Genomic DNA, 27,074 nt, shown 5'->3' on the forward strand with positions numbered 1-27,074 from the left:
AACCTAACTTCAAAAGATAGGAAAATGAATGAATATGCTTTGAGTGAAGAGAAAACATGTACAGCCTACATATTAACTTGTATATGATTTCTGTTTTAATCTACTTTTTCCTAATATTTGCCAACCACAAATTTGGCCCTGTCTCTTTGAGTAAGAAGTCTCCTTGCATGGTTAATGTACCTGGATAACACTTAATTCTAAAATGCAAAGACTAAAGACATAAAGAAATACTGGCAAGATTTTATGAAATAGCAGTCATAGCAGGAACTTTAACAGACTCTTAAAAAACTGCTAGACTCAGGACCTTAACAACACACACTAAATGATCAAATTTGAATGCGTTTGACCTCCAGTTCAGTCTAAGAACCCAGCATGTGTAGATGTCGGTGTTCCTTTGCCATGGGGAGAGCCCAGCACCCAAGGGAGACACATGGGAAAGATATAATATGTGCTAAGGTAAGAGACTATTTTCTAGGAGGGGTGCTTCTCAGTCTATGAGTTGGAAAAGAACAGTATTTTTTTAAATTCCTAATTTATATTAATACTTTGTAAAATGCAACAAAAAAAGAAAAGCTAAAAACAAACAAACAAAAACAAACAAAAAAAGACACGAAATGGAAGTCCACGCTCATCCCTTTGGATGCTGCAGCATGTTGAGTTGTTATAAAGGATTCTAATCACCCTGGATTTCTGCATTTACCTTGATACAGACGAAGAGTTCACAGACTACCACTGACCACACTTAGATTATCACTCCTCTATCATAAACCACTAGAAAAATAATCTCACTGAATGAGTCAGAACCGTACACGTCCCCAAGTACTGTTTTTTCTTACCTGGCCCACAGCCACCTTCTTTTGAATGGGCTTCCCTCACTGCCACTCCCAGAGTCACACAGCATCCAGGGCAAGTCTGTCCCCACTCAAAGTCCTTAAGGGTTCCTTCTTCTCTTAGAATAAATCCATAATATGCATGTAGCCTGGGAGGTCCTACAAGAACTGGCCATGCCTCCTAGTCCAGAGTCATCAGCTCTCTCCTTTGTCACTATGTTGCAAATACACACAGAACATTGCTCAGAAAAGCCCTAAGCTCCCTCCAGGTCCAGGGCCTTCCCACACATTCATCTCTCCTCATGGAATCCTGCACCACCAATCGTCCACCTGATAGGTTCAAAATAGCTGCAAATATATCAACATCACCCAATAGGATGGTGGAGTCAGTACTTCTACTCTCATATCTGGCTGGCTCTGTGACAGCTGTGATTAATAGAATATGGCAGAAGCAATGCTGTGCCAGTATTTGAACCCAGGCATTAAGAAACTGGAAGCTTGCCCTAATCAGTTTGGCTCAGTGGATAGAGCATCGGCATGCGGACTCAAGGGTCCCAGGTTCGATTCCAGTCAAGGGCATGTACATTCGTTGCGGGCACATCCCCAGTAGGGGGTGTGCAGGAGGCAGCTGATTGATGTTTCTCTCTCACTGGTGTTTCCAACTCTCTCTCCCTCTCCCTTCCTCTCTGTAAAAAATCAAAAAAAAAAAAAAAAAATATATATATATATATATATAGAAAAGAAAAGAAGGAAACTGGCAGCTTCCCTTCCTATCTCTTGAAACACTCTTTCTGGAAATTATATATGTATATGTATATGTGTATGTATATGTATACACGCACACACACACACACACACACACATATACTAGAGGACCAATGCACGAAATTCGTGCAAGAGTAGGCCTTCCTTCTTCCCCAGCTGCCAGGACCGGCTTCCTCTGGCACCCGGGACCCAGGCTTCCCTCGCAGCCCTGGCTTCGTCCAGAAGGATGTCCAGTCTAATTAGCATATTATGCCATATATATATATATATGTCTCCTAGTTCAGGCTCTCCAATAGACAGTATAGCCATCCTAGGCAAGGTTCAGGTACACATACTTGACCTTCTAGACCAGCCTATCCACCAGCTGAATACCACGAGTGTCCCTAGTCCATGCCACATGGAGCTGCAGAATTACAGTTAAACCCAAATTTCCAATTAAAAAAACATTATGAGGTATAGTACAATGGCTGCTGTTTTATATAAATATCAAAGACAGAATAATGGCTGCCCCAGAGATGTCCCAATCCCCAGACCTGTGAGCATGTTAGTTTACATGGTAAATTACATAGACTCGCAGATGTGATCACATTAAAGACTGAGATGACGAGATTATCCTGGATTATCCCGATGTGCTGAAAGTAATTACAAAGGACCTTGTAAGAGGGAAGCAGAAAAAGCAGGGTCAGAGGGAGAGAGATTTGAAGATGTTATGCTGCCAGCTTTGAAGATGAGGGATGAGACTGTGAACCAAGCTGGAAAATGCAAGTAATGGATTCTCCCCAAGAGACTGAAGAAACATAGCCTTGCCAAGACCTGAATTTTAGTCTTCTGACCAACAGAACTGGAAGATAAAAGACCTGTTGTATTAAGCCACTAAGTTGTTGGTAATTTGTTACCATATGAACAGGAATTGAATGCATTAAGTTTTAGGGTAATTTGTTATACAATAATAGACAATTAGAACACAACTCTCCCACCCCATCACCCCTCCCCACACACACATGTTCACTTAAATAATATCCTGGCTAATACCTGTTCACCACTCAGATCTCAGCTTAAATATTTACTTCCAGGCATGTATTGAAGAATGTATTCTCAGCATGTAATTTATTTTTGAGGTTATAGAATATTTGTGTCCCTACAAAACAAAGTATTCCAGAAGGTCAGTTTTGTGTCTACTTGGTTCATCAAGGAGTCTCCATTCACTAAACACAGCACTTACAGTAAATATTCAATGAGTGAGGCTATCACTGAGAAAATTAATACAGAAAGAAGCAGAATATATGCAGTGTACAGGAACCTTAGTTTTTTAAATGGATATAAAGGAGGAAACCTGTGTTGGAAAAGGAAAAGTCTTTTAAAACTGATTAGTAAAAAACAAAAACAAAAAAACAAAAAAAAATGAAAGCATAGGCTATGCTGAATTCATATTTGAGTATCATGGATGAGAAACAGCAAGGTTGATCTTTATTTAAAAATCTTAAACAATAATGAAAAATCAAATAATTGAATTTTTGGTCATATTTCATTCAATAGAATAAAAAAAAAAACTTTTCAAAGAGACACTTTCAGCCCTTAAAAGAAAAACCAACTTGAATTTTCTATAAATTATTTTGTAACAAGGGAAAGTTGGACAATACTGGGGGAAAATCTATAATTCTGTCACTCAATGATAACCATTGATAACATCTTGAAATATGATCCCTCAAACGTTTTCCTTTTCAAATATAATCCTATGCATATGATTTCGATCACTTGGGAAATGCTGCTCAGCAGTCTGCATTTTTCATAAATATTTTCCCACATCATTAAAAATTGCTAACATGTTTTTAATAGTTAAACAGGACAATGACATACCAATATCTCAATGCTTTGCCAAGATTTTTGTGGTTTAAAAATTAAGAAGCACATATCTACAAACCAAAGTCATGTTTTGAAGGTGATTTCCTACTGTGAAATTCCTAAGTCAAAGTGTGTACACATTTTTTAAGGCTCTCGATTCACATATATCAGCATTTCTCATTTCTGTGGAATAATAAAAAAAGTTTGAGAAATAAAATATACTCTTTGGAGATTAACAACATACACTAACACATCAAAAGCTCCGAGAAGTCAAGCAATAAAAAAGAAACTTTTGTTGAACTTTACTTAATGGAAAGACATACATTTTTGACAATAGAAAGCTCTTTCCTACCCTCCTCCACCCCACTGAGCATGCACTGCCCCATGCATGTGTTGGTGATCTCTTTAGCTTTCTGGCAACTTCTCCTTTTATGATTTGAAATGTTCTTCTACTTAAAGAATATTTTAAAAATTCAATATATTTAATTAGAATACTTAAATCTTTCATCCGTCAAGAATTTATTTTGGCATTAGGAACACATTAGGTCCCTCTTGTTCCTTTTTCAAAATGAGAAGCTGATTTTCCCGTTAGCATTAAGATGTATTGACAAGGCTTATCTCTGTTATCGCTTATAGTGCCATCTTTATCAGACCCTGAATTGCCATATATAACTAAGTCTACCTTGAACTCTAGTTCATTACAATGAAACCTACCACACCATATTTCTTAAATATTAGTTAGTATATAATATATTTTCATGATACTTACAAAATGTTACTCTCATTACTCATTTCCAAAATTTTCCTGGATATCCTCATATGTACATGTATTCATTCAACAAATGAGTTCAATGGACCTAAGTAATTCAACATACATAATGTCATACATATGTAATTAAATTGTCCACATACAGTAGATTTATTCTTCCAGGTAAAGAAGTGGAATTTGGTCCAGGTTCAAAATTAAAATCTTATTGGGACTTCCATGGAAATTAAGTTGAATTCATGTAAGAGAGACTTTTCCATAAAAATTCTTCCTATACCAGAATAAGGTAGGATATGAAACTTATAAAGTGGCTATGATTAAGCTGATGAAACTAAACCAATTAATATGTAAGAGACTCTGGCCACTCAGTATATATATTAAAGGCCTGGTGCATGAATTTGTGCATGGGTGGGGTCCGGCCAGCCTGGCCAGGGGGAGCAGACATAGGAGGTTGGCCGGCCTGCCTGCTGGTTGAACTCCTGGTCCAGGGGACAATTTGCATATTAGCCTTTTATTATATAGGATATACACTGAGTGGCCAGATTATTATGAGTTCAGAGATCATAATAATCTAGCCACTTGGTGTATATTTCACATTTAATCCTCAAATCCATAAAGTTGATAGTATTGTTATCCCTGGTTTACGGAGAAGAAAACTAAGGCTAGCCTTGTATCACACATAAGTAGAAAGTTTTAAAAAAATCACAAATTTTTCATTTCACAGCTTTTTTGCTTTCTCATTTAGATTGAGTTCAAACTTCTACTCCATTTTTCCAAATGCATCCCTCAAACAGAACTTAGCTCTTTGTAAATCTTTGAGATTGGATGAAGCATTTTGCAATCTCTGTCTTGACCAGCCCAAATCCAGTTAAACAAAACATATGAATTTTATCCAGCTAAATAAAACATATGAACTTGATAGTTTCTCAGTTTCTAGGAAATAGAATATGGCTTGCAAAAAGGTAATCTGAGGTCAAAGTTGGTTCTAGGTTAATTCTTTTTTAAAAAAGATAGTATTATCTTCTCCTTTAATCCTTTAGGAATGCTTTTTCTAACATTTTCTTCATAACAATCAGTGAACCCAAAAATCCTAAACACATTTATTAACTGGCCAGCTATATTTTATGCCAATTAAATGAAACTTACTTCTCCAATTTCATCAGCTAAAGAACCATGGGGTCTAATTTGGTACTTTAATATATAAGTAAATGAAGAATTGAAACAATTCAATATATTGAGCTTAAGAGATTAAAAAGGAATTTAATAAAATTAAATAGGTGAGAAAATAAAATTTTTGCTTTGCTCTTAAAATTAAGGTAGAGAGGCTGAAAAGGCCTAGAATTCAAAATTTATGTTTACCTCATTTGGTGATCTAAAGAATTTTTTTCTGAGAGAAAATGGTTACATGTATTTATGGAGCTAGCATTCATAGACAGCAAGCCTTCTTTTGTTTAAAATTGTTAAAACAAATGAAAACATAGAAACTAGAAATATCCTCTATTCCATCTTCCTTCTGACGTATCTGTTCTAAGTAAAGAAGTTGTTCCCTTAACACAAAGGCAACTAGAGCAAATCAATGGAAATAATCCCATAATGTGCCTCCAGTTTCCCTAAGTAACAGAATTACTCTTTTCTTTTTTCCCTGAAAAGTAACTATACCTCTCATATATTACCTTGGTTTTGCATAGTTTTTAAGGTCAATGTCTTTATAACTACAGTTGGAACACTCAAGAGGGCTATTCCTTCTTACAATCCTATATAATAAAAGGGTAATATGCAAATTGACCCTAACAGGAGTGGGCCTAAGCAGTTAGTCGGACATCCCCCAAGGGCTCCCGGGCTGCCAGAAGGATGTCTGACTGCCAGCTTAGGCCCGCCCAATTCCATGGGGAGCAGGCCTGAGCCAGCAGGTGGACATCCCCCAAGGGGTTCCAGACTGCAAGAGGGCACAGGCTGAGCTGAGGGACCCATCCCCCAGTGCATGAATTTTCATGCACTGGGCCTCTCGTCTTAAATGAGAGCCCATTCATTCATCCAATAAACAGTTATCAAATGGTCATTATATATCAAATACTGTGGAGGCCACTGGGTATACAAACCTGTATAAAACACAGTTTTTTTCCTCAAAGAAGTTCAAGCAATTGCAGAAATGAAACTATGGAGGTATCAATGAAAATCATACATAAAACACATACGTAGTAGATATGTTGATAGAGCTGTAGCCTATTACTTATCACTACCACAGATAATGCATGCTTGGGCACATGTGGAGATCTGATGGGGAAGGTTCAATGTAAGTTATATCTTTTGTTGCTAAATCATAGAAAGTCCTAGTGACAATTGAAACTTCATACTACAGGATATAACTAATGTACAGGAATTTATAACATACAATATCGTAAGTTTTTAAAATCAATGTATACTGGTACCTTAAAAAATACATTTTATCTATCTCTAACTTCACTAAAAGTTAGCTCAAAACAGCAGGAACTCTTTGCCTAATTCTAAGATTTATGTCTTGAATACATTTCTCCACCAGCAGGTCCCAGACTCTTTGGGCATGACTAATTCTGTGTCTTGAGTGGGTTGGGGGGGGGGGGGGAGACGGGGAGTGGAACTGGAACATTCTTTTGTGGCCAGAGAGCAAGGATGTCAGTGCTGGAAGGACAAAGGAGACATTTAAAGATTTCCCACAGAAGAAGCTGTGAAAAGTCAAGCATCTAAAAAAAGAAGAATCCTAGTATATAAAATCCCTGGGTTGTAACGACCAGTAACGACTGAGGCTAGACCAACCAGAAGTCAGTCCTGCAGTCAGCGCTGGGTTGCCGTGATGACCCAGCGCTGACTGCTATGGCTGTTGGCACTCCAACCCAGCACTGACTGCCTAGGGGGCTGAGGATCAGGCCTGGAGAGAGGCCTTCAGAGAGAGAGGCAGCGTCTGATCTATAGCCTCTGTGGCAGCCGTTGACCAAAACTTGCCTCTCTTTCTCTCCTGGCCTGGCCAACAGCCATGCCTCCATTTCTCTCCAGGCCTCCACCGGGGCTGCTGATCAGCCCAGCCTTCCTGAACAGGCCCTGTTGATAGGCCCAGAGACACTGACTGACATAGAAACTGACCAATCAGAACCAAATCCAGGTCAACTGTGAAGAGCCAATGGCTGTCTAGGAGGCGAAGCTTTTGACGCTGACTGGCATAGAAACTGACCAATCAGAACCAAATTGGCTGGCAGAGGAGGGCAGTTGGGAGGGACCAGGCCTGCAGGGGAGAGCAGTTGGGGGAGACCAGGTGTGTAGGGAAGAGCAGTTGGGGGCCATCAGGCCAGCAGGGGAGGGCAGTTGGGGCCAAGATCAGGTTGGCAGGGGAGGGCAATTGGGGTGACCAGGCTGGCAGGAGAAGGCAGTTAGGTGTTAATCAGGCTGGCAGGGGAGCAGTTAGGTGTTAATCAGGCTGGCAGGGGAGCAGTTAGGGGGTGATCATGCTGGCAGGCAGAAGTGGTTAGGGGCAATCAGGCAGGCAGGCAGGCGAGCACTTAGGAGCCAGCAGTCCCGGATTGTGAGAGGTATGTCCAACTGCCAGTTTGGGCCTGACTCCTGTGGTATCAGGCCCAAACTGGCAGTCGGACATCCCCCGAAGGGTCCCAGATTGTAGAGGGTGCAGGCTGGGCTGAGGGACAACCCCCCCCCCCAAGTGCACAAATTTCATGCACCAGGCCTCTAGTTATTAATAATTGAAACAATGTGGTTGCAATTAGACTCAAAAGAGAAAAGTTAATATAATTTCATAACTGAATATAAGTTATATAAAATACTGTTATACACAATAAAATATGAGCATAACAGATTGCTTAAATGTGTGCTAATTGTAAGTGTAAGGGAGTGTTAATTGACAAATTCTTTAGAAACTGGCTTTTTTTTTGTTGTTGTATCTTTGTAAGTTTAGGTGATTACACAAAACAGCAAGTGAAGTCTTTTCTTCACTGATTTCCATGGAAAATCCATTTCCACCAAGCATTTTGTGAGATTAGAAAAGATTGAGGAGATTTTCAGGGACACAGGATGGTGTCACCTTAGGAGCCCTATGCCTCACGATGCTGGAACATCTCCCCAGCTCTGCCATCCTTTCTTCCCATCCATCTCCTCTTTCATTCTCCTGGGCACTCCCTGTGTTTCCTTCCTTTGCAGCCCAGAATCTCTCTACTGTGGAGAGAAACCTGTGTTCCTGTGTTTCTAAAGCCCGCATCACATACTCAAATGCATGTAGATATTTGGAAGAACAAAAGTCCTTCAGTGTACAGGTGGCCTACCTCTGCACCCCGCACCCCCGAAGGCAGTCCCAGTTATATACAGTAGAAATCCTCCTATTACATTGAAAATTAACAGAAATCCTCCTGTTACTATCTGCTTCCCACAGACTGTTCTCCTTATAACAATTCTACACTTATCTCTTAAGGATTATAAATAATGTCTAAATTACTTGTTCATTAATTCCTCCACAATGAGGATTTTCTACATTTTGTAAGTATATAGGATATAGAGGAATGCCTTGTAAAATACAGTGCTTTTCTCTCATTATTTGTTAATCAGCCTTACAGCCTTGGGAAGTGAGGACTTCCTGAGGAAGTTAGTTTATCCTCAGGAAGTTATTTCCTGGTCAAAGAGGAAATAAACAGATATGTTAACCTGATTTTTAAGGTCAGACTATATCCATGACTGTAAATGTCAAATATTTCCAAGAGCAGGATATTTATCCTCAAATATTTGCACACAACCTCCTCCGCATTCCCACTTTGCCTTAGAGGGGTTCAGAAGTCTGCTCATTAGTATAAATCCTTTTAAGTGATCCAGAGAAAGGTGGTGGGTACAGAGTGTCATAGAGTGATAGCCTGTTTGTCATTGACGTCTCCAGTTACGTATGATCCATTGGAAACCTAGTACAAAGTCTGTGCAGCCACTTTGTAACTAAATATTTTAGTGAAAACTGGTTGTTCAAAACACTTGTGATCCTATTCAGTGTTTCCAGGAGGTGGGAGGGTTTCTCTTTAGAAGCCTCCACTTTCCCCACTTGAGCCCAGATGGCTTTTTCCAAACTTTTCACAACCTTACACACCATGCTAGATCTTCCTTTCTGCCTTCATAACTTCTCCTATCACAGAAAAGCGCCAGGTCCCTGCTGCCATGATGCCTACCGCTGCTCCCCATCCCAGCTCCTTCCTCTCCAATAACAGCACTTCTGTAGATCAAGTGTTGGGACACGACCTCATATCACCTGAATTACTATTTAACTATTTCCTAAGTGGTTATTTTCCCCAGCATTGCTAAGGTTCTAGGTTCTGGGAGCAGTGGATTCTGCCATAAAGTCAAATTCCTAACAGCAATATTATGAAGGCTGCTTGTTTAAGACGATAGGAAAGGATGGGGACTCAGGACCCACAAGGGTGGATGTTCCACCTAAATCCATTCAAGTAAACCCAAAATTAATTTTCAAGGAAAAGAAAACACATCTGAAGGTAGGGATCATTCTCTGTGCGGCCAGTTTGTGAGTGACATACATTGTGTACCCCATAAATGCCCAAGAATGTATTTGAACGTAGATTACATCCTTTAATAAATTCCCATTGAATTAAATTACTGATAAGGTATTTTAGATTACATCCTTTAATAAATTCCCATTGAATTAAATTACTGATAAGGTATTTTAGGAATAATACAAGCCTACATTACAAATATGCTTAGTTGTACTTAGATGAACCAGAATGCCTATAGCTGGAATATGTCAATTATTTATTGAGCGCTTTTTTTTCAAAAGGCAAAATGTAGGTGAAAGAAATAAACACAGAATAATTTGGCCATGGGATTAGAATATTAAAGATCTAATTTTTCTCCCTCCCAACTCTACATAAAAACACTGAGAGATTCTGAATATCTCAAGTAGTACTCTAAGGTGTCCTTAAACACACACATACACAGAAACCTAATTTCCTTCTGAGCCCATTAAATGACATTTTTGCCATTCTGGATGATCCATTTTGGAAGATAATTCCCTCAAGAAATTAAACTTAGTTCTTGAGTCTGAGATGCTGTTTAGAATTTCACTGTATATTTGTAGGCTTACATAATAATTTTGTGGCTACCTCACTGCTTAAGCTAATCATCAGATGCACATTTGACTTCTTTGTTAAACTGGGCAGCCTGAATCTGTAACATGCTCAAATCACCAGATGTAATTGGTGCAATCTTTCAGAAGTCACCTAACTTACCATTATGAAGTAGCTTAAACAATACAAGAAACTTGGTCACAAAGCAGTGAGTTGTTCATTTAATTACCAAAACACATTAAGTTTCAACAGCTAAAACCTGGTAAAAGCTTTCCTCAAGGATCCTGAAATGTTCAGAGGTGGTTACATTTAAATTTTAATTTTTAAAGGCAAAGTAAATCTTTATACTAGTCAGTCATCACCTTCCTCGTGCACAGAGTAAAAGGTCCTAACACTACATTTCACGTTTCAGAAACTCTCACTCCCGTGAGGTTCCCTACCCAAACTTCCAACTTGAATAGGTATAATTTTATAACTACTTTTAAAGCTATTTCTTTAGTGTCCTTTTCTTTTTTCCAGTTCTTCACTTTTGATCCCTCTTCCTGTGTTGTATGTTTCACTCTCTTTTCTCTTAGTCTGCTTCAAGATACACTCCAGTCTTCCAAGGCCCATGCTATCTTCCACTTGTATACATTTAAAATTAAAATATACAATCCCTTGGCTTAGTTTTAAAGGGAAAACAAGCAATGTAACCATTCAGTACTCTTATATTATTACATACACCAGGGGCCCAGTGCATGAAATTCGTGCACTGGGGGGCGGGGGGGGGCGGGCGGAAAGAGGGGTCCCTCAGCCCAGCCTGCCCCCTCTCACATACTGGGAGCCCTCAGGGGATGTCCTACTGAGGCGACCAGGCTGATCAGGGGAAGTCATCAGCCCCATCACCCCACTGTTGCAGCCACTGCCAGTCACTGTAGCCACCAAGGTGTTTTCATCAACACGGACTCCAGTCCGTTTACCATGAAAAAATGACAACTTTCTTTAGACATTTTCAAGATGTGTCTTTCATAGGATATGACATTTTCTTTCTTTTTTTTTTATCCTCACCTGAGGATATGTTTCCATTGATTTTTAGAGAATGTGGAAGAGAAAGGGAAAGACAGAGAGAAACATCAATGTGAGAGGGACACTTTGATTGGTTGCCTCCTGCATGAGCCCTGACCTGGGCCCCAGCCAGGGAGGAGCCTGCAACCTAGGTACATGCCCTTGATCAGAATCGAACCGGACCCTGCGGTCGGCAAGCCTAGGCATTATCCACTGAGCCAAACTGGCTAGGGCAGGATATGACATTTCTTAGCCCTCCAGCAGCAGACCTTCCTTTTTTTCATCAGGAGTGTGGTGGAAAAACCCTAGATCACCTTTTTGGATTCTTATACCCAAGTTACTAAGAATATTACCAGTGGCAAACAGGGAGCTTAGCCAATGAGCGGTCAGAAAAGGTATTTCCTCTGTAGTTCACACCGATTGCCTCCGATCTCTGGCTCCGCCCCTGCCAAGGCCTAAAGCCTCTGGCCCAGGCTTGGGGCCTGGACAGGGGACCCCCAGCTCCCTCTGATCACCTGGCTCTGCACCTGCCCAGGACCCAAGCCTCTGGCCGGGGCTTGGGGTCTGGGCAGGGGACCCCCAGCTCCCTCCAATCGCCCTCTTGCCTGGCTCCACCCCTGCCCAGGCCCCAAGCCTCTGGCCCAGGCTTGGGGCCTGGACAGGGGACCCCCAGCTCCTTCTGATCGCCGGCTCTGCACCTGCCCAGGCCCTAAGCCTCTGGCTAAGGCTTGGGGCCTGGACAGGGGGACCCCCAGCTCCCTCCGATTGCCCGGCTTAGCCCCTTCCCAGGAGCCCCCTAGCTCAGGCCCTTCCCAGGTTGCTCAGGACCCACGGGGGGCCTACCTAGGAGTGACCAGGGTGCTGAGAAAGTTCCTGGGACCCAGGCTGCTGGGCGCCTATGTATGCAAATTAACCTCCATCTTTGTTGGGTTAATTTGCATACTCTAATTGGCTGTGGGCATAGCGGAGGTACGGTCAATTTGCATGTTTGTCTATTATTAGGTATGATGATGATTATAGACCCTACATCATGATTAACTTAAATGTCAATTTCAAATGCCACATCTTTCTAGTGTACTTATGTTAAGGTTACAGTTATGTACCCTTAACTTAAAAATGAATGCCTAATATAAAAGCAGCTTAGAATATTGACTTTTCCTTTCTATAGCTAAGGATTTAAAAGTCAATTTCTGACTTGGCCAGTGTGGCTCAGTGGTTGAGCATCGACCTATGAATCAAGAGGTCATCCACAGTTCAATTCCCGGGTCAGGGCACATGCCCAGGTTGGAGGCTTAATCCCCAGTGGGGGCTTGCAGGAAGCAACTGATCAGTGATTCTCTCTCATCATTGATGTTTGCATCTCTCTCCCTCTCACTTCCTCTCTGAAATAAAAAAAATATATTAAAAAATAAAAATATAAAATAAATAAAGTCAATTTCTGGACTATACATAGACCAATAAAGTGTTTCCTTGTATACTATCAGCAATCTAGACACAGTTATGAGTTGGCATTTGAAAAGAAAGTTCTCTAAGTACTTTTAAGATATACTTTTATATAAACTTATAAAAACAATTAGTATGAAATCCTCAGTAGATTTTCATGATATTTACAAGGAAATCATTAAGAATTAATCTTAGAAATCATGGCTCATAGCCTATTTTTGCCACTTACCAAGTTTATATGACTTTGGGTCACCTTGATTCTTTCTGAGTCTCCCTGTTATCATCTGCCAAATGGAAACTTTTATATCCACTTCTCAAGATAAGTGTGACAGAGGCTGAAACAAAGGTGAATGCAATAACGCTCCTGAAAGTGCTAGAAAGAGCCCAAAACAGTGTGTTCCCAAAATGTTTGCTCAATTTGTTGGATAATCAAACAGGCTTTTTGGAAAACAGAATCTACCTTGAATTAAAAGCATCATCTTTTTCTTCCTGAGTGATTCCTATGAATTTTGAGGAGTACACTCAAGAAGTAGAAAGAATATAATATAAGACAAAGAGAATACAAACAAAGCCAGATGGTTAAGGATTTTCAAAATAACTCTATTTAGAATTGGTCTAATTTGGGCACTGAAAACATGAGAACTCATGACTATATAAATAAACTGGTTATTTTAACTTCCAGGAAAAAGTATTACCACAGATTTTTCATAAGTCAACTCATTTCACATGGCTCAAATGAAACGTTTTAAAATGACCTTCTTTCAGGGAGTTAATTCAACAAGTAATTTCACAAATGAATATATGGAAAGGCTAAGTTAAAGTCATGAGTTGTCTTAAAAGAAGTGTTTCCATCTCCAGGTAAGAAGCAAATCTACCCAAGTAGGTTAAGATCCTTTTACCATTGGATGCAGATCCTCTCCTCCCTTTGGAACTACTGATCTCTTTGTGCTCAACGATCCTTCTCAAACTTTTCTAAACAGCCTGCCCCAGCTCTGCAAGTAGCTCAAAATAGTCAGCTAAAAATCAGGTGGACAAAAAAGAATTAAATGGTTTCATGATCAGAAGGGAATGGCTTTTTTTAAAGGCCATGCTTTTTCCTAATTTGACCATTTCTCACCAAAATACTATTGTGTCAAATTCCAGCTTGACAATTTTTAGGTGTATAATCTCGAACAAATGTTTTTGTTTCTCTGTGCCACAGGTATTGCTTTGTAAAGTGGGAGTATAATAAATCAGGAAATTGCCAAGGCCTTTTGTAGCTCTAAAAACCCTATGATTCTATGGTTGTCTTGCTTGACAACCAACATTTATAAACAGCCATTACACCTATAAACTTAGTTGTCATTGAATTCAATATCTGAATTTGAATATGTCTAAAGAACAACTGGATGAAGCTGACTCCTCATCAGCCAATTAGAGTTGGCCTTTGAACTAACTGTTTCACCTTCCTCCAGCTGGAGAGAAGACTTAAGTTTTTGGGATGCCACCCTTAAAGCCATATCCACATACCCCCCCATTCTGTGAAAGAAGTCCAAACTCAGCTTATAATTTTTAGGAAGCATCTTCATGGTCTAACCCAGGGATGGAGACCTTTTTCCTGCCAAGGGCCATTTCAATATTTATACCATCATTCAAGGGCAATACAAAATTATCAACTTAAAACTTAGCCTACTATATTTGATCAAACATTTAATTAACTCACCCCTAATGCTTTGGCAGGGCCAGACCAAATGATTTCTCTAGACGTTCTCCAGCCCTGATCTGACTCAAGGCTGGTTGCTGTGTGCTCTATTCCAACCATGGGCTGGACCTTACTTTCATAGCTAAAGGTAAAAGCCTATTCTTTCCAGTATATGAGATAACACTGTGTGGAGGAAGAGGACTGAAAAAAAGTGGAAGAAAAAGAATATAACACAACTGGAAAGAATTATACTGTGGCTTACTATGTTGGAATGCAGATTTTGTTTGGAAAAATGGAAATTTTCTAGCTTTCTGCACTTGAACCCAAACACCCTACAGTGTTAGGGTATCAGAAACTTACTAGTAAACTCTCACAAGAAACATAATGGGCATTAAAGAAAGCCGATACCACTTATCAGGGAGAAAGCCCTGCAGGCTCCCAATTCCTTAAAAGGGGTGTGGCTTTAGAGTCACAAAATTAAAATTCACAAAACTTTTGCTTGAGGCTTAGGACGAGAACACTACTATCAGGTCCAATATACCATTCTTTCTTGGATCAAAACCAAATTGTACCACCATCTATGCCCACCATGCCAAGGGAACAACAGCCTTATGACTCCAACTGGATTAGTGGGAACATTAGATAGACAGCAGGGGCACAAGTCCTTTAGTAAAGACACAGGGTGAATAAATGGGATGCCTCAACAATTAGAGTTGGATGCTAGAATACTTAAAAGTCTGAGCTGAGGTTAGATGCTGTCTAGAAAAAGCTAAAGAAAAAAAAGAAGTTTATAAAACCTGTGGGTCTATTATTTCTCGTGTCTTCAGAGTTTCATTGGAGAATATGTACTATGGTGAATCAACCTCTGACCAGATACCAAGTGCAAATCTATAAACATGAATCCAGAGACTCGTTATGATGGCTGTCATGCTAGTTCTGGCCCCAAGATCAGAGCATCTCAGAGAAGCATTTAGATGGCAGCCCTGCACTTTATACTCATCCACTTAACAGGTCTGGATGTTGCTCACGACCTTCTCCCAGAGTTGGGAAACAGCATTTGCAAAGACAGTTTGTGATGGTTTAGATACAAGTCTGAAGGTCTTGAGAAACAGCAGCTCCCCCAACACCCTTTTTCATATACACAATCCAATGATTTCTAGTAAATTTACTGAGTTGAGCAACTATCACTGTTACCTTAGACACTCAGTTGGAGTGTGGATAGCTGGCGGCAGAGTGAGCACAGCCCTGGTTGGCCACTTCGGGCAGGCTGCACAGGGCCTACGCAGAGGATGCAGGTGTGTCGGGAAGTAGGGGTTCCCTGCAGACTCCAACCAGTTTCCCGGAGTACTGTATCTAGCCTCAGGAGGTAGGCTAAGGACTTCAGCATCTCTAGACTTCTTGCCAGGTCCTGCAGTCACCTCTTCCTCACTGAGCCTGATACTGTACAGTCAGGGAGCACCAGGGAGTCTCCCCCATTGGCCAGGATAGTATAGGGGGAGCTTCTTACACTGAGAACCTGTCTCCAAAACAAAGACTGGAGACATGCTTCCACAACATGCTGTATGGTTGTGGCCCAGGTATGCCAAAAGCTAGAAAGATGAATGGATAGGGACCAAGAATGCCAAAAGTTAGAAAGAAGAATGGACAGGGCCCGAGCAGTCAAAAGCTAGCAAAATAATAGGATAGAAAAAAAAAAGTCCTCCCTTACCTCTCCCTATAAAAATCATGGGCTTGAGCAGGAAGGGGGAATAGTCTTTGAGACAAAAGTCCACCACTATCCTAGGTCATAGCACCTGAATAAACCTCTTTTCTTTTGCACCAGAACCTGTATCATGAGTTTGGCTTTCATTGTGGCAGGTAGCGAATCTGCATTTCAGTTACATCACCACAATGTAATTTTAGAACATTGTCATCTCCCCAGTAAGATCCCTCATGTTTGTTTACAGTTAATCTTTGTTCCTATCACTAGCCCTAGATTAAGTGAAGGCTATGAGAGTGACCCTCCCTTCTCTCAACTCCCACATCCTCAGTTTATCTGCCATCATATATTGCACAGGGTGGTTACCTATAAGTTTTCTAGTAAGAGACAATGCCTGTGACATTAGCTATCTTGTGAAGTTTGGACACAAATGCGCGTGCGTGCACACACACACACACACACACACACACACACACACCATCACTACCAACAACAACAACCACCTTCCCCATCCAGTCAATCAGGGAGAAGCCAGTCCCACATGGCTACACAATGCTTCCAACTCAGTTATTAAAGGTATGGACAGTTTTCAAAGGCTGAAAGAAAATTGAGTATTATCCTTCACAATAGATATTATTCTTAGAAATCAGTATCACTCAGACCTTATAACTGAGGATCCAGCCAGTGCTTCCTGAAGACAATATTAAGGAATTCAGAGGTGAAATATCATAAGAGGATTGAGGAACTGAAGAAAATAACCATAATCCAATGGCTTCTGGAAGTATACCACTCACTCAATATTTTCTTCATATCAAAGTTTAAGCATAGTTCTAGAAAACAGTGGGGAGAGAATCAGAGAAGCATTTTTAAGTTTGCTCCTCTGTAGCATGTCTAAGAAATCAAAGTACACCTTCTGTTTCTTTGCCAGAACGTTGTGTGCAGGTGTTTTCTGGTAGGAGGAAATGCGCACGCACACCGTCAGGTAAATTTGCCCTATGAAGGTTGGAGGATGTGATAATTGCTCCGGCCCCAGGACTCTGTCATCTCTGCATTGAGAAAGTTAGCCTTGGCTATTGTGCTTCCATCTTGAAAAAACAGGCTTAAAATTGCTTAATTTTAAGTAATATGAGACCAATCATGCAGCAAACATCTCTGAAATACATTTTAATGTAACTAATACCCACACCTAATTTATTGTTTAACACTTTTAAATTTTCATTAAAAACATTAGATAAAAGGATTCATGCAAACAAATAGAAAAACAATACTTTCTTTTGTAATTTTTCAGATATGCAAAATATATAATGAACATCTTTCACAAGGATGGGGTTCTTCCACTTAAGAGTTGGGAAAAAAAATTCTATACTAATTTAGCCCAGTAGCTAAAAATTTTGTTTCATATGAACATCACATTTTCCCATTTTTCTCTCCTGATTTTACCCACAGCATGATAGAGAATGCATTCTGATAAAAATGTACAAAATATTGGCTGTGCCTGCACCAAAGGAAAAGGCAAAATAAAATAAAAATTGTAAATCACTAGAGAGTAATTTTAAGCATAAAAAGCAGACTTTTTAAATGCATGAAGTCCCACAGTCCCTTCCCCCAACCCTTGCAACAGAGCTCACATATTTTTATGCTTTCTATTTATGAAAAGCAGAAAAAATACTAACAGAACTTAAATCCAGATAGGGAAACACAGAGGGACTATTTAACATACTTTTAACTTTCTTTTAACATACTTTTCACAGCCACTCAAATTAGACAAAGGACTGTGACAAAAAAAGACTGTAAAATAATGGTGGAAAAAGAGTGATAATATTACAAAACATAGATTTCTGATTATAGAGGATCATAAATAAATTACATTGAAGTGATTTCCATTTTGGCTTCAAAAGAATGAAAGCCTCAAAAGTGAATGTCTAGAATCAATTTACCTGATTCGCACATTACCTTAACTGAATTTCAAGAATGATCGAATGCCATATTTGAATTAACAGGCAGAAAATTAAAATTGGATTGGTACCTGATACTTCATTGCACAGAGAAAAACGCCCCAATCTGTTTGCCTTACTACATGGGTAAAACAATGTTAAGGCATTAAACACAAGGGACTATAATCCAGTTATAAAAGCTACTTATGCATCAGTCTGGGGATAATTAACCCACAGAAGGTAATTCTGTGCTACTTGAAACACACCAAGTCAAAGAACACCCGAAGAGAAGATAAACATAGCAGAGGAAAGGCATCATCATGAATGCATGAACTATAGCACAGATCAAGGGCGGTCACACAGCTGAGATGACCAACATCAGGCCATGAGTATGCTCCCCCCACATCACAAGCAGCAGAAAGTCTGCCTCCAAAACAAAGACTGAAGACTGTTTCCATAACATGCTGTCTTCTTGAGGAAAGCGGGCTTTATACAGTGTCATGAAAATCAGGTGATACCTTCCAAAGAGTATCCTATATAATAAAAAGCTAATATGCAAATTGGCCAAAACGTGGAATGACTGGTTGCTATGATGCACACTGACCACCAGAGGGCAGATGCAGGGCTCACGGCTGGCGAGCGCAGCAGCAGGGGCCCCTCCTGCCTCCTCGGTAGTGCTAAGGATGCCTGGGGGGGTGGGGGCAGGCCTAAGCCGTCAGTCAGACATCCTCTGAGGGCTCCCTGAGGGACCCCCCCCCACCCGAGTGCACAAATTTCATGCACTGGGCCTCTAAGTTTCATTATAAAAGGCATCAATATATTAACACTAGATCTTCATTCGACAATTACTTTAGAAAGTACTCTTCAGAAAACAAGTCATTTAATTGTGTTTAACATTAAAATAAAAGGAGCTGATTCCATAATAGGGTCAACTTTCCTCTAAGTAACTACCACAGAAACAATTATTTCCACACTCAAACAAGTAAGCAATAATTCAAAAGCTTCTCAACTAAGTATTTATTGGGAAGCAATGGAATTCCAACATGTATTGTAACTACATATAGTCAGATTCTTCATCAAGAATATCAATGTGACCAATCTCTGTCCTGATACACAGGATTTTTTCAATTGTTCTCTAAATAGTCAAACAAACCTCTTCTACTATCAGATATTGGTGATTAGTTTGAGGTCTACAAAGCACATGACTATGACCTTCCCATTGTCACAATCCTGAATGCAGGTATGCCTCTTCTGAAAGTTCTTGCACAACTTTCAACGTCAGCATAAGGATTTTACAATCAGAACATTTTCTATACTGAATATATATATTCATAAAGGCTTCTCCAAAGTCAGCCTACTATATTTTCACAAAATAACAGCATTTGCCTTAGAAATGAGACACTTAAATTCCATTGCAACAACTTTAAGGGACAATGACAGCAGCACAACAAAAAAGAAACTTGGGAAAACCTTTGCCTTTTCATTTTTAAGACTTTCATATGGTCCCACTTGGTAGAACAGAACTCAGACTCACACATTTTATTTGCCTTCCAAAAATAGCCAGCACTGTGAAGAGAGGGCAAGAGATAATGAAGACCAGATGCCTACCTTCACTGGTAGCCACATTCTTCTGGGCTTGGGTTGGTGTGTGATCTGTACTTGAACTCACGTCGGATGAGATGCTTGAGCTGCCTTTGCCTAGAGAAAACAGAAATGAGCAGCTTTTCAGTTTTGTAATTTCAGAACTAGACCGTGCCTTTCACTCTGTCCCATACCAGCCACATCGCTTGTTTCCAAGAAAGGACCAATAATACCAAGAAAGGAGTTTATTAGGTTTCTTGCCTTATGCATTAAATATCTTTTGGGAAATGCCTGACCCATGTCACAGTAAAACTAATGTCTTATTATAATCTTGCTTGACTATAAACTCAGATAAGATTATAAAACATAGTCAAATATGATAACGTAATATAATTTTGGCGTACATGTGACTGAGAAAGTACATGTGCGAAACACATCCACTGTATTGATTTTTTTATTTGCAGCTATAAACTACATTTTCCAATAAAGGACAAATGCAAATCTAAGAATGAGGCATTATCTGAGGAGCAAGAGCCTACTTGCTCCAAATAAGCTCTATCACCATAAAAAATTCCCTGTTTTAATAAGTTCTTCTTTTTTAAAAGAAGAAGAAAAGACTGTGTCATTTTTCTAATGCAGTAAATCTTAACCAGTGGTTCTTCTCCATGCAATGGGACATTTGGCAATGTCTGGTATCATTTTTAGTGGTCACAACCGGGGAGGGTATACTTCTAGCACTAGTGGGTAAGGAGCTAGAGACATCTTACAATGCACAGGACAGTCCCCTCACGGCAAAGAATTATCCAGCCCAAAATATCCATGTGCTGAAGTTGAGAACCCCTGATCTAAATAATCTTACCTCAGCTGATAGCTCAGTTTGTACTATTCTGACTTTTAATAAGAGCATATATAATATTATTGCTAAATATTCTCTAAAATCACATGAAAGTCCAGAAATATGAACCATACTCCCTGCCTAGTGATGGGAGTGCCAATGACCATGGTGAGTGGAAATTCAAGATAACGCCCATGGCACCTGCTATAGACTAAATGTTTGTGTCTCTCCAAATTTCATATTTTAAAACCTAATCACCAACGTGATGGTATTAGGAGGTGATTAGCCTTTGGGAGGTGATTAAGTCATGGGTATGGCACCCTCAAGAAATGAATTTGTAGAAGAGACCCCCCAAAAAGCTCCCTGCCCATGTGAGGAAACAGAGAAAAGATGGCAGTCTATGAACCAGGAAACAGGCTCTCACCAGTCACCTTGATCTCAAACTTTTCAGCCTCCAGAAATGTGAGAATCAAATTTCTATTGTTATAAACCACTATAGTCTCTATGGTATTTTGTTGTAACGACAAGAATGGCTTAAGTCAGTGCCCCTGCCCGTGGTAATTTGCTCCCCTTGAGCATGGGCAGGACCTGCAACTTGCCACTAAGCCATGGAATATGATGATGGTAAGAGGATTAGAATTGAGACAAATTCCATTGCAGATTGGAACTTGCAGATGCCATTATATTCCCTAATGAGTTGAATTTAGTCAAAAGGGAAATTATTCTGGGTAGGCCTGACCTAAACAGATAAGCCCTTTACAGGAGTCTGGAGGAGAGACATCCCACTGGTCTTAAAGAAGCAAGTCAGCATGAGTCCTAAAGCTGCAAAGTAATGAATTCTGCCAGTACACATGTGTGCACGGAAGAGGACTTGAGGCCCCCGATGAAAGCCCAGCCCCTGGCTAGCATCTTGACTGCAGCTTTGTAAGACCCTGAACAAAAGTCCAGCCCAGATTTCTGACCCAAGGAAAACGAGATAATGAATGTATCTCCTGTTAAGCTGCTGCTAAATTGGTGATGATTTGTCATGTGGCAATGGAAAACTAATATAATGACCAACCAGTTATATCACAATGAACTCTTTTCACGATGCAAGTTATGATTAAAACTCTTACAAGCAGCTGAGAAACAATGGTTTCCAATAGTCTTCCCTACACAGTGGTATACACCCAGTTAGGTGGCATAAGAGTACAGGCTAAAAACAGAGTTGAAAAGCACAAGTGGGCGATTTAAAGAGCTTCAGGGACTTGTTTGCTAATGCTGAGAATAATGGAACAATCCAAGTTCATGGGTGATATCAGCTGGGAAGCTCATTGTGATTGATGACTCTGTTACAAGTCTGTTATTCCCATCATCCCTGCCCATTCCACATCCTCCTCCCTCAGAGTGAGCCACAGGGCAGTAACTCTCCATTAGTTTATGTCTAGCCTGCCTTTGTGGTCGCCATTCATCTGCCATGGTTGATCTTTGGAAGGGGTTGACATGTTGGACTCGATACCTAGTTAGAAATATGTCAAACTACCTCTGACCTCAGTCTGCTGCCCCCTGGCTTTTTGACCTTGGACATTCACTTCCCCTCCAGGAGGCTCAGTGTCCACATCTGGTGGGGGAGATGGGGAGATGGATGGACTAAGTGATTTCTAGCAGTTCAAATAGTTTATGATCCTATGAGTCCATTATAGAACTCTTCAAACCTGCAAACATTCCTTTTCAGTAAAAAAGCATTATTGGGTACCATGGATATACAGACTTAAATTATTTTTAGTATATTGTTACTTAGCGATGCACAAATGGAAAACTAGAAATAAACTCCATATGTGTTAGCTCTGATACAACAAAAAGACAAAAACAAAGTAACCAATTAAACACAAAAACAATAAAGCCCACAAAATTCCAATTAACATCATTAATTTAATGTGGCAGATGATGTTATTTTGCCTACACTAAATTGCCTTTCAAAACATAAATGCTGTACCGGCTGCGAAAGCCCATGTTCTCTTGCTTCTGGCATATCCTTGCTACCTCAGGCTGCGTGAGGACTCAGCCTCTCCCTAGAACTTGGAGAGTCATTCCTTCTGCAGCACGATGCCACCTCAGTTGACCTTCACTTGGTTTGACCCTGTCATTCATGTTTCATTGTCTGCTCTTCTTTCATTCCTTATCGGCCCATAACCACAGAAGCAGAACTCCTTCCTTAAAAGACAAGTACCAACTTGGACAACATAACCATATGGCAGGACTCTGGTATAAAGGGGAACCAGTACACAATTATTATTTTTAAGATTATCATCAAAAGGAAAGCACAAAATAAAACAACAAATTTCAGAGGAAATTCTCAGGCAGGTCTGAAAATTCTCAGACCTCTCTGAGGACCACAAACTCCCGTTTAAGAAATGCTGGTGACTGAAGAAAGGAAAGAAGATTGGGGAAACATAATATTACCAATGATATGTATAATAATAGCTAACATAGAGTGTGCATGCTGTGCTGTGGACTCCAGTAAATACCTTAGGTGCATCATCATATTTTCAGTATGCTCTATGGCTGTGTTTTTCAATCATATTTTATTATTGCCTTCTCCCCAAGGACACTTTTAGACTTTTTCTGGAGTTACTCCCACAAATAAAACTTTAATACCACAGATATACTGTGCATATATTATGTGCTATGTGTATATCTCTGCTTTTACATAAAATGCTTAAGAATTTTTGCCCCCAATTTTTGTCCCTTTGAGAGTAATATTGACCCATTGAGAATGTATGCCCATCAATAAGTACAATTTTAAATGCCTGGCTATTTAATGATTTAAGTAATTATGGAAAGCAAGATAATAGATACATAGATATGGTCTATTCTTGTTATTCATGGTAGTAATATTCTATAAAGTTTCTGTAAACACTGACAAAGTTGGATCTTTGCTCTGAGGGGAAACACAGGACTAGGAATCTGTGACCCTCTGGTCACTTTTCGTCACCCCCAACCTCGTTCTGGGTGTATTTCTGTTTGAAGACATCTTATTCAATATATTTTGTTGATTCATTAACATTCAACTCAAGGCAGCTGCACTGTAACTCGTGCCTGAATGAAGCTCATTTAACACGAGTAAGGCACATCCCAGCCTTCCTGCTCTTAGGAGTCACAGATGGCTCTTCAGCACGATGCAAGGGGGCCATTTTAAGTAGCGAAATCATCAATAAACAGCACAAAAATGAAAAAAAAAAAGTGGCACTAAATAGACAGCAAGAAGGACACCAATTTACTGCATGAGAGCTGAAACCTGGAGGCAGCATGCTGCTTGTTTAACCTCAACTCAGAAAGTGCACATTGGACAACTCTAAATTTTCACCACGCTGCACATGAACGACTATTGATTTGGGGGTTACAAATAAATTTTAATGATTATGCAAATTCACAACTACGGAATCCACAGATAGTAAGGACTGACTGTAGATGCTCTTGTATTAAATATGGCTTCACAGTTTATCACCCGCCTTCAGGCAGACTACAGTGGTAGTGTGCAGGGGTCCTCAAACGACGGCCCGCGGGCCACATGCAGCCCACCAAGGACATTTATCCAGCCCGCTGGGTGCCGCTGCCTGTCCTGCTTAGCAGCCGACTCGTCCCGGGCCCACAGTGGGCATAGGAATTTGTTCATAGTTTTTTTTTTTAAACTATAGTCCGGCCCTCCAACGGTCTGAGGGACAGTGAACTGGCCCCCTGTTTAAAAAGTTTGAGGACCCCTGAAAGCATGTCAAGCTCAAGGGCTGACACAGGCCAAATAAACAAGGTTTCAGTTTATGTGGGCTGCAAAAAAAACAAAAGCTTCAATTTTCATGGAAACTTTGGTATATTTCGATAGAGACATGCTGAATACAAAGGGCTGAAATAAATGAGTAATGGTTAATGAGTATTTGTTGCGGGCTGCATGCGGCCCATGGGCTGCAAGTTTGACATGCTTGATAGAGTGATGAGGCCAGGTTTACATCTAAATCTGCCACTTAGTAGTGTTGGGAAAATTATTAAACCCTTCTAGGCTTTATTTTTCTTAGCTATAACCAGGGTAGGGAAAATCAATTCTTGCCTCATAGGACTGTTTTGAGCATTAAATAAAATAATCCAGATACAGCACCTAGGATAGTGCACTTAGGGAATACTCAATAAATCTTAGTATAATGGGGCTCATATTTCAGATACTATTAACATGCTCTGTTCTTTAGCCTTGTTTCTGGAAACATAACCAACACTCCAGGGAGTTCAAGTGGACAAGGAAAAGGTGCGAATATGGTGTGTATGTGTGGTGGGGGGAGGGGGCGTGGGGGGGGGGGGAGCGTGCTTACAGATTAAATGTTACAGGAGGAGCTCAGAGGAAAAGAACAGGGTGATATTCGGCTTCCAATGGCCAAAACCAGAAATCTGCAGTATGAAAATGTTCTTGCAAGACTAGCTATTGCATTAGGAAGGGACTGCCTACATTTCTCAACTTCAAATAGTGTTTGATGAAATAAGTGGCCAAGTTGACACATGAAAATGTCCATCACACTGTCAGACTCACATGAGTTTAAGTTCCACATTTACCACTTTTAAACAAGGTGGCCAGGAGAAAACCTGTCCAGCTCTCTAAGCTTCATTGTTTTCATCTATAAATCAGGAATAAAAACAAACAACAAACAACTACCTATTTCCTCTACTAAAATGGGGAACCCACCTTTCAGGTTTGTTGGAGGTTATTATGGGTAAGAAATAATTTATGGCTTGTAAAGCATTCAATTATGTGCAATGCCTGCGACAGCCCACCCTGCAATTGTTTAATATTGACCCATTTGTCATGTCACGGTTCGATTTGTACCAGGAGACAGAAATGAAATTTAAAACACTAATTTCTGCTTTACTATTGTATGCACATAGTATTCTATGTGCATATAAATTAAATTATACAAACCTTACATATCCAGCAGAAATCCCTCAGATACAAGCAAGGTTGACAGTTATGCTCTCTATCTATCTGCTTTACCTACAGGAAAGTTTGTTTGTTTATTGGACATTCGGGGTTATCAGCCTATCAGAAATGTGCCTGTTGAATTTGGTAAAGTAAAATTTTGCACTTTATTAATTTCCTCCCTCTTAGAGACTAAAAGGATGAAATGAGGGCAATTGAAAAATTAGGTATAAAATACAAATAAATATCAAAGCAAGTGAAGAATAACTAACACACTTGAAGATGGCAAATATTATCTGTAACAAGTTAACACAGGCATATGATTCTGAATCACAGTATGAGAAACTAATGGTGGATCAATCATTTAGGTCACTTGAGACACATGACTAACCAGGAATGCTGGCAGAATAATTCTATTCCAATCCCGCATCCTTTGGGGTTTCGTTAGAGTGGGCCACGTTTTCCCAACGTTTGAAGAGAAAGAGAATGTTCGTTAAATGGGGATCCTATTAGAGAGAGATTTTAAGTCTCTTTTAATTAAAAAAATTCCCATATGTAAAATAAGTTTCTTCTCTTTTCTCATTTCCAGTGCCCAGGCTGATTCTGCAAATGCAGATACTTAAAATAAGACAGGCAGACATTCCATTGTGATTTACTGACAACACGAAGAATATCAAGAGTGGAGTAGAAAATATCAGTCAATACCTGACAAAAAACAATGAATCAATAGGCCTTATGATTTCTAACATTCCTAAGAGTCCTAGAAACCACTTGCAAAATTGATTCCTTATATCGGTGGTCAGCAAACTCATTCATCAACAGAGCCAAATATCAACAGTACAACGATTGAAATTTCTTTTGAGTGCCAAATTTTTTAAACTTAAACTTCTTCTAACGCCACTTCTTCAAAATAGACTCACCCAGGCCGTGGTATTTTGTGGAAGAGCCACACTCAAGGAGCCAAAGAGCCACACGTTGCTCGCGAGTCGCAGTTTGCCGAACACAGCCTTATATCAATTCCAGATTATATGCACTGAATTCATTCCTGTGGATTTCAGCTGCAGACCTCTCATATGAAATCCACAAACAGGCATGTGAACCCATGTGGAAGGCTTAGCCACTTATTTTCTCTTTCTCTCCATTACCTTGTTTTCAAGCTGCTGTTGGAGCACCATGAGTGCCTGATTTAATATTAAATGTCCACACCAATGGAAAGAGAATCATTTTCAATATCTCAGAATTAGATCAAGGGAACGGCAGGTCATATCTGTTTGTTGAATCCACTGTTATTTTCCTGATTGTTATCTTATGAGCTACTTTCTTACCTTCTCTGATTGAGAGTTCAAATGTCTATACATATAGAAGAATAATATTTGTTATTGCAAAGGATGATCTGACCTAATCTCTGACCCAGATGTATATTAGTTTTTAGGAAAAAACACATATTGTGAAAGCACATTAGCTCTTTCAGGACAACAGGGAGATTTAATAGATGAATCCCTAGAGTCGGAGACCTTGCAATAGAGTGAAACAAAGAGAAATCGAACCCTGAGCCCTCTGCCTTGCTTTATTGAGAGCAAAACAATAGAAGATGGTGTGCTATGCTTTTGCTTGTATTCTTAG

The 27,074-nt window shown here is 39.9% G+C and overlaps 1 protein-coding gene across 1 annotated transcript in view; it reads right to left on the reverse strand.

The window, feature by feature from the left end:
• FBXL7 (F-box and leucine rich repeat protein 7) overlaps window positions 1–27,074 on the reverse strand; it is a 331,432-nt gene that overhangs the window by 212,241 nt on the left and 92,117 nt on the right. The window contains exon 2 of the mRNA XM_080679226.1: window positions 19,708–19,797. Coding sequence (XP_080535352.1) covers window positions 19,708–19,797 — 90 coding nt within the window. The remainder of the gene's footprint in view (window positions 1–19,707; window positions 19,798–27,074) is intronic.

The sequence above is a fragment of the Plecotus auritus genome, assembly GCF_963455305.1.
Source record: "Plecotus auritus genome assembly, chromosome: 7".
Lineage (NCBI taxonomy): Eukaryota > Metazoa > Chordata > Mammalia > Chiroptera > Vespertilionidae > Plecotus > Plecotus auritus.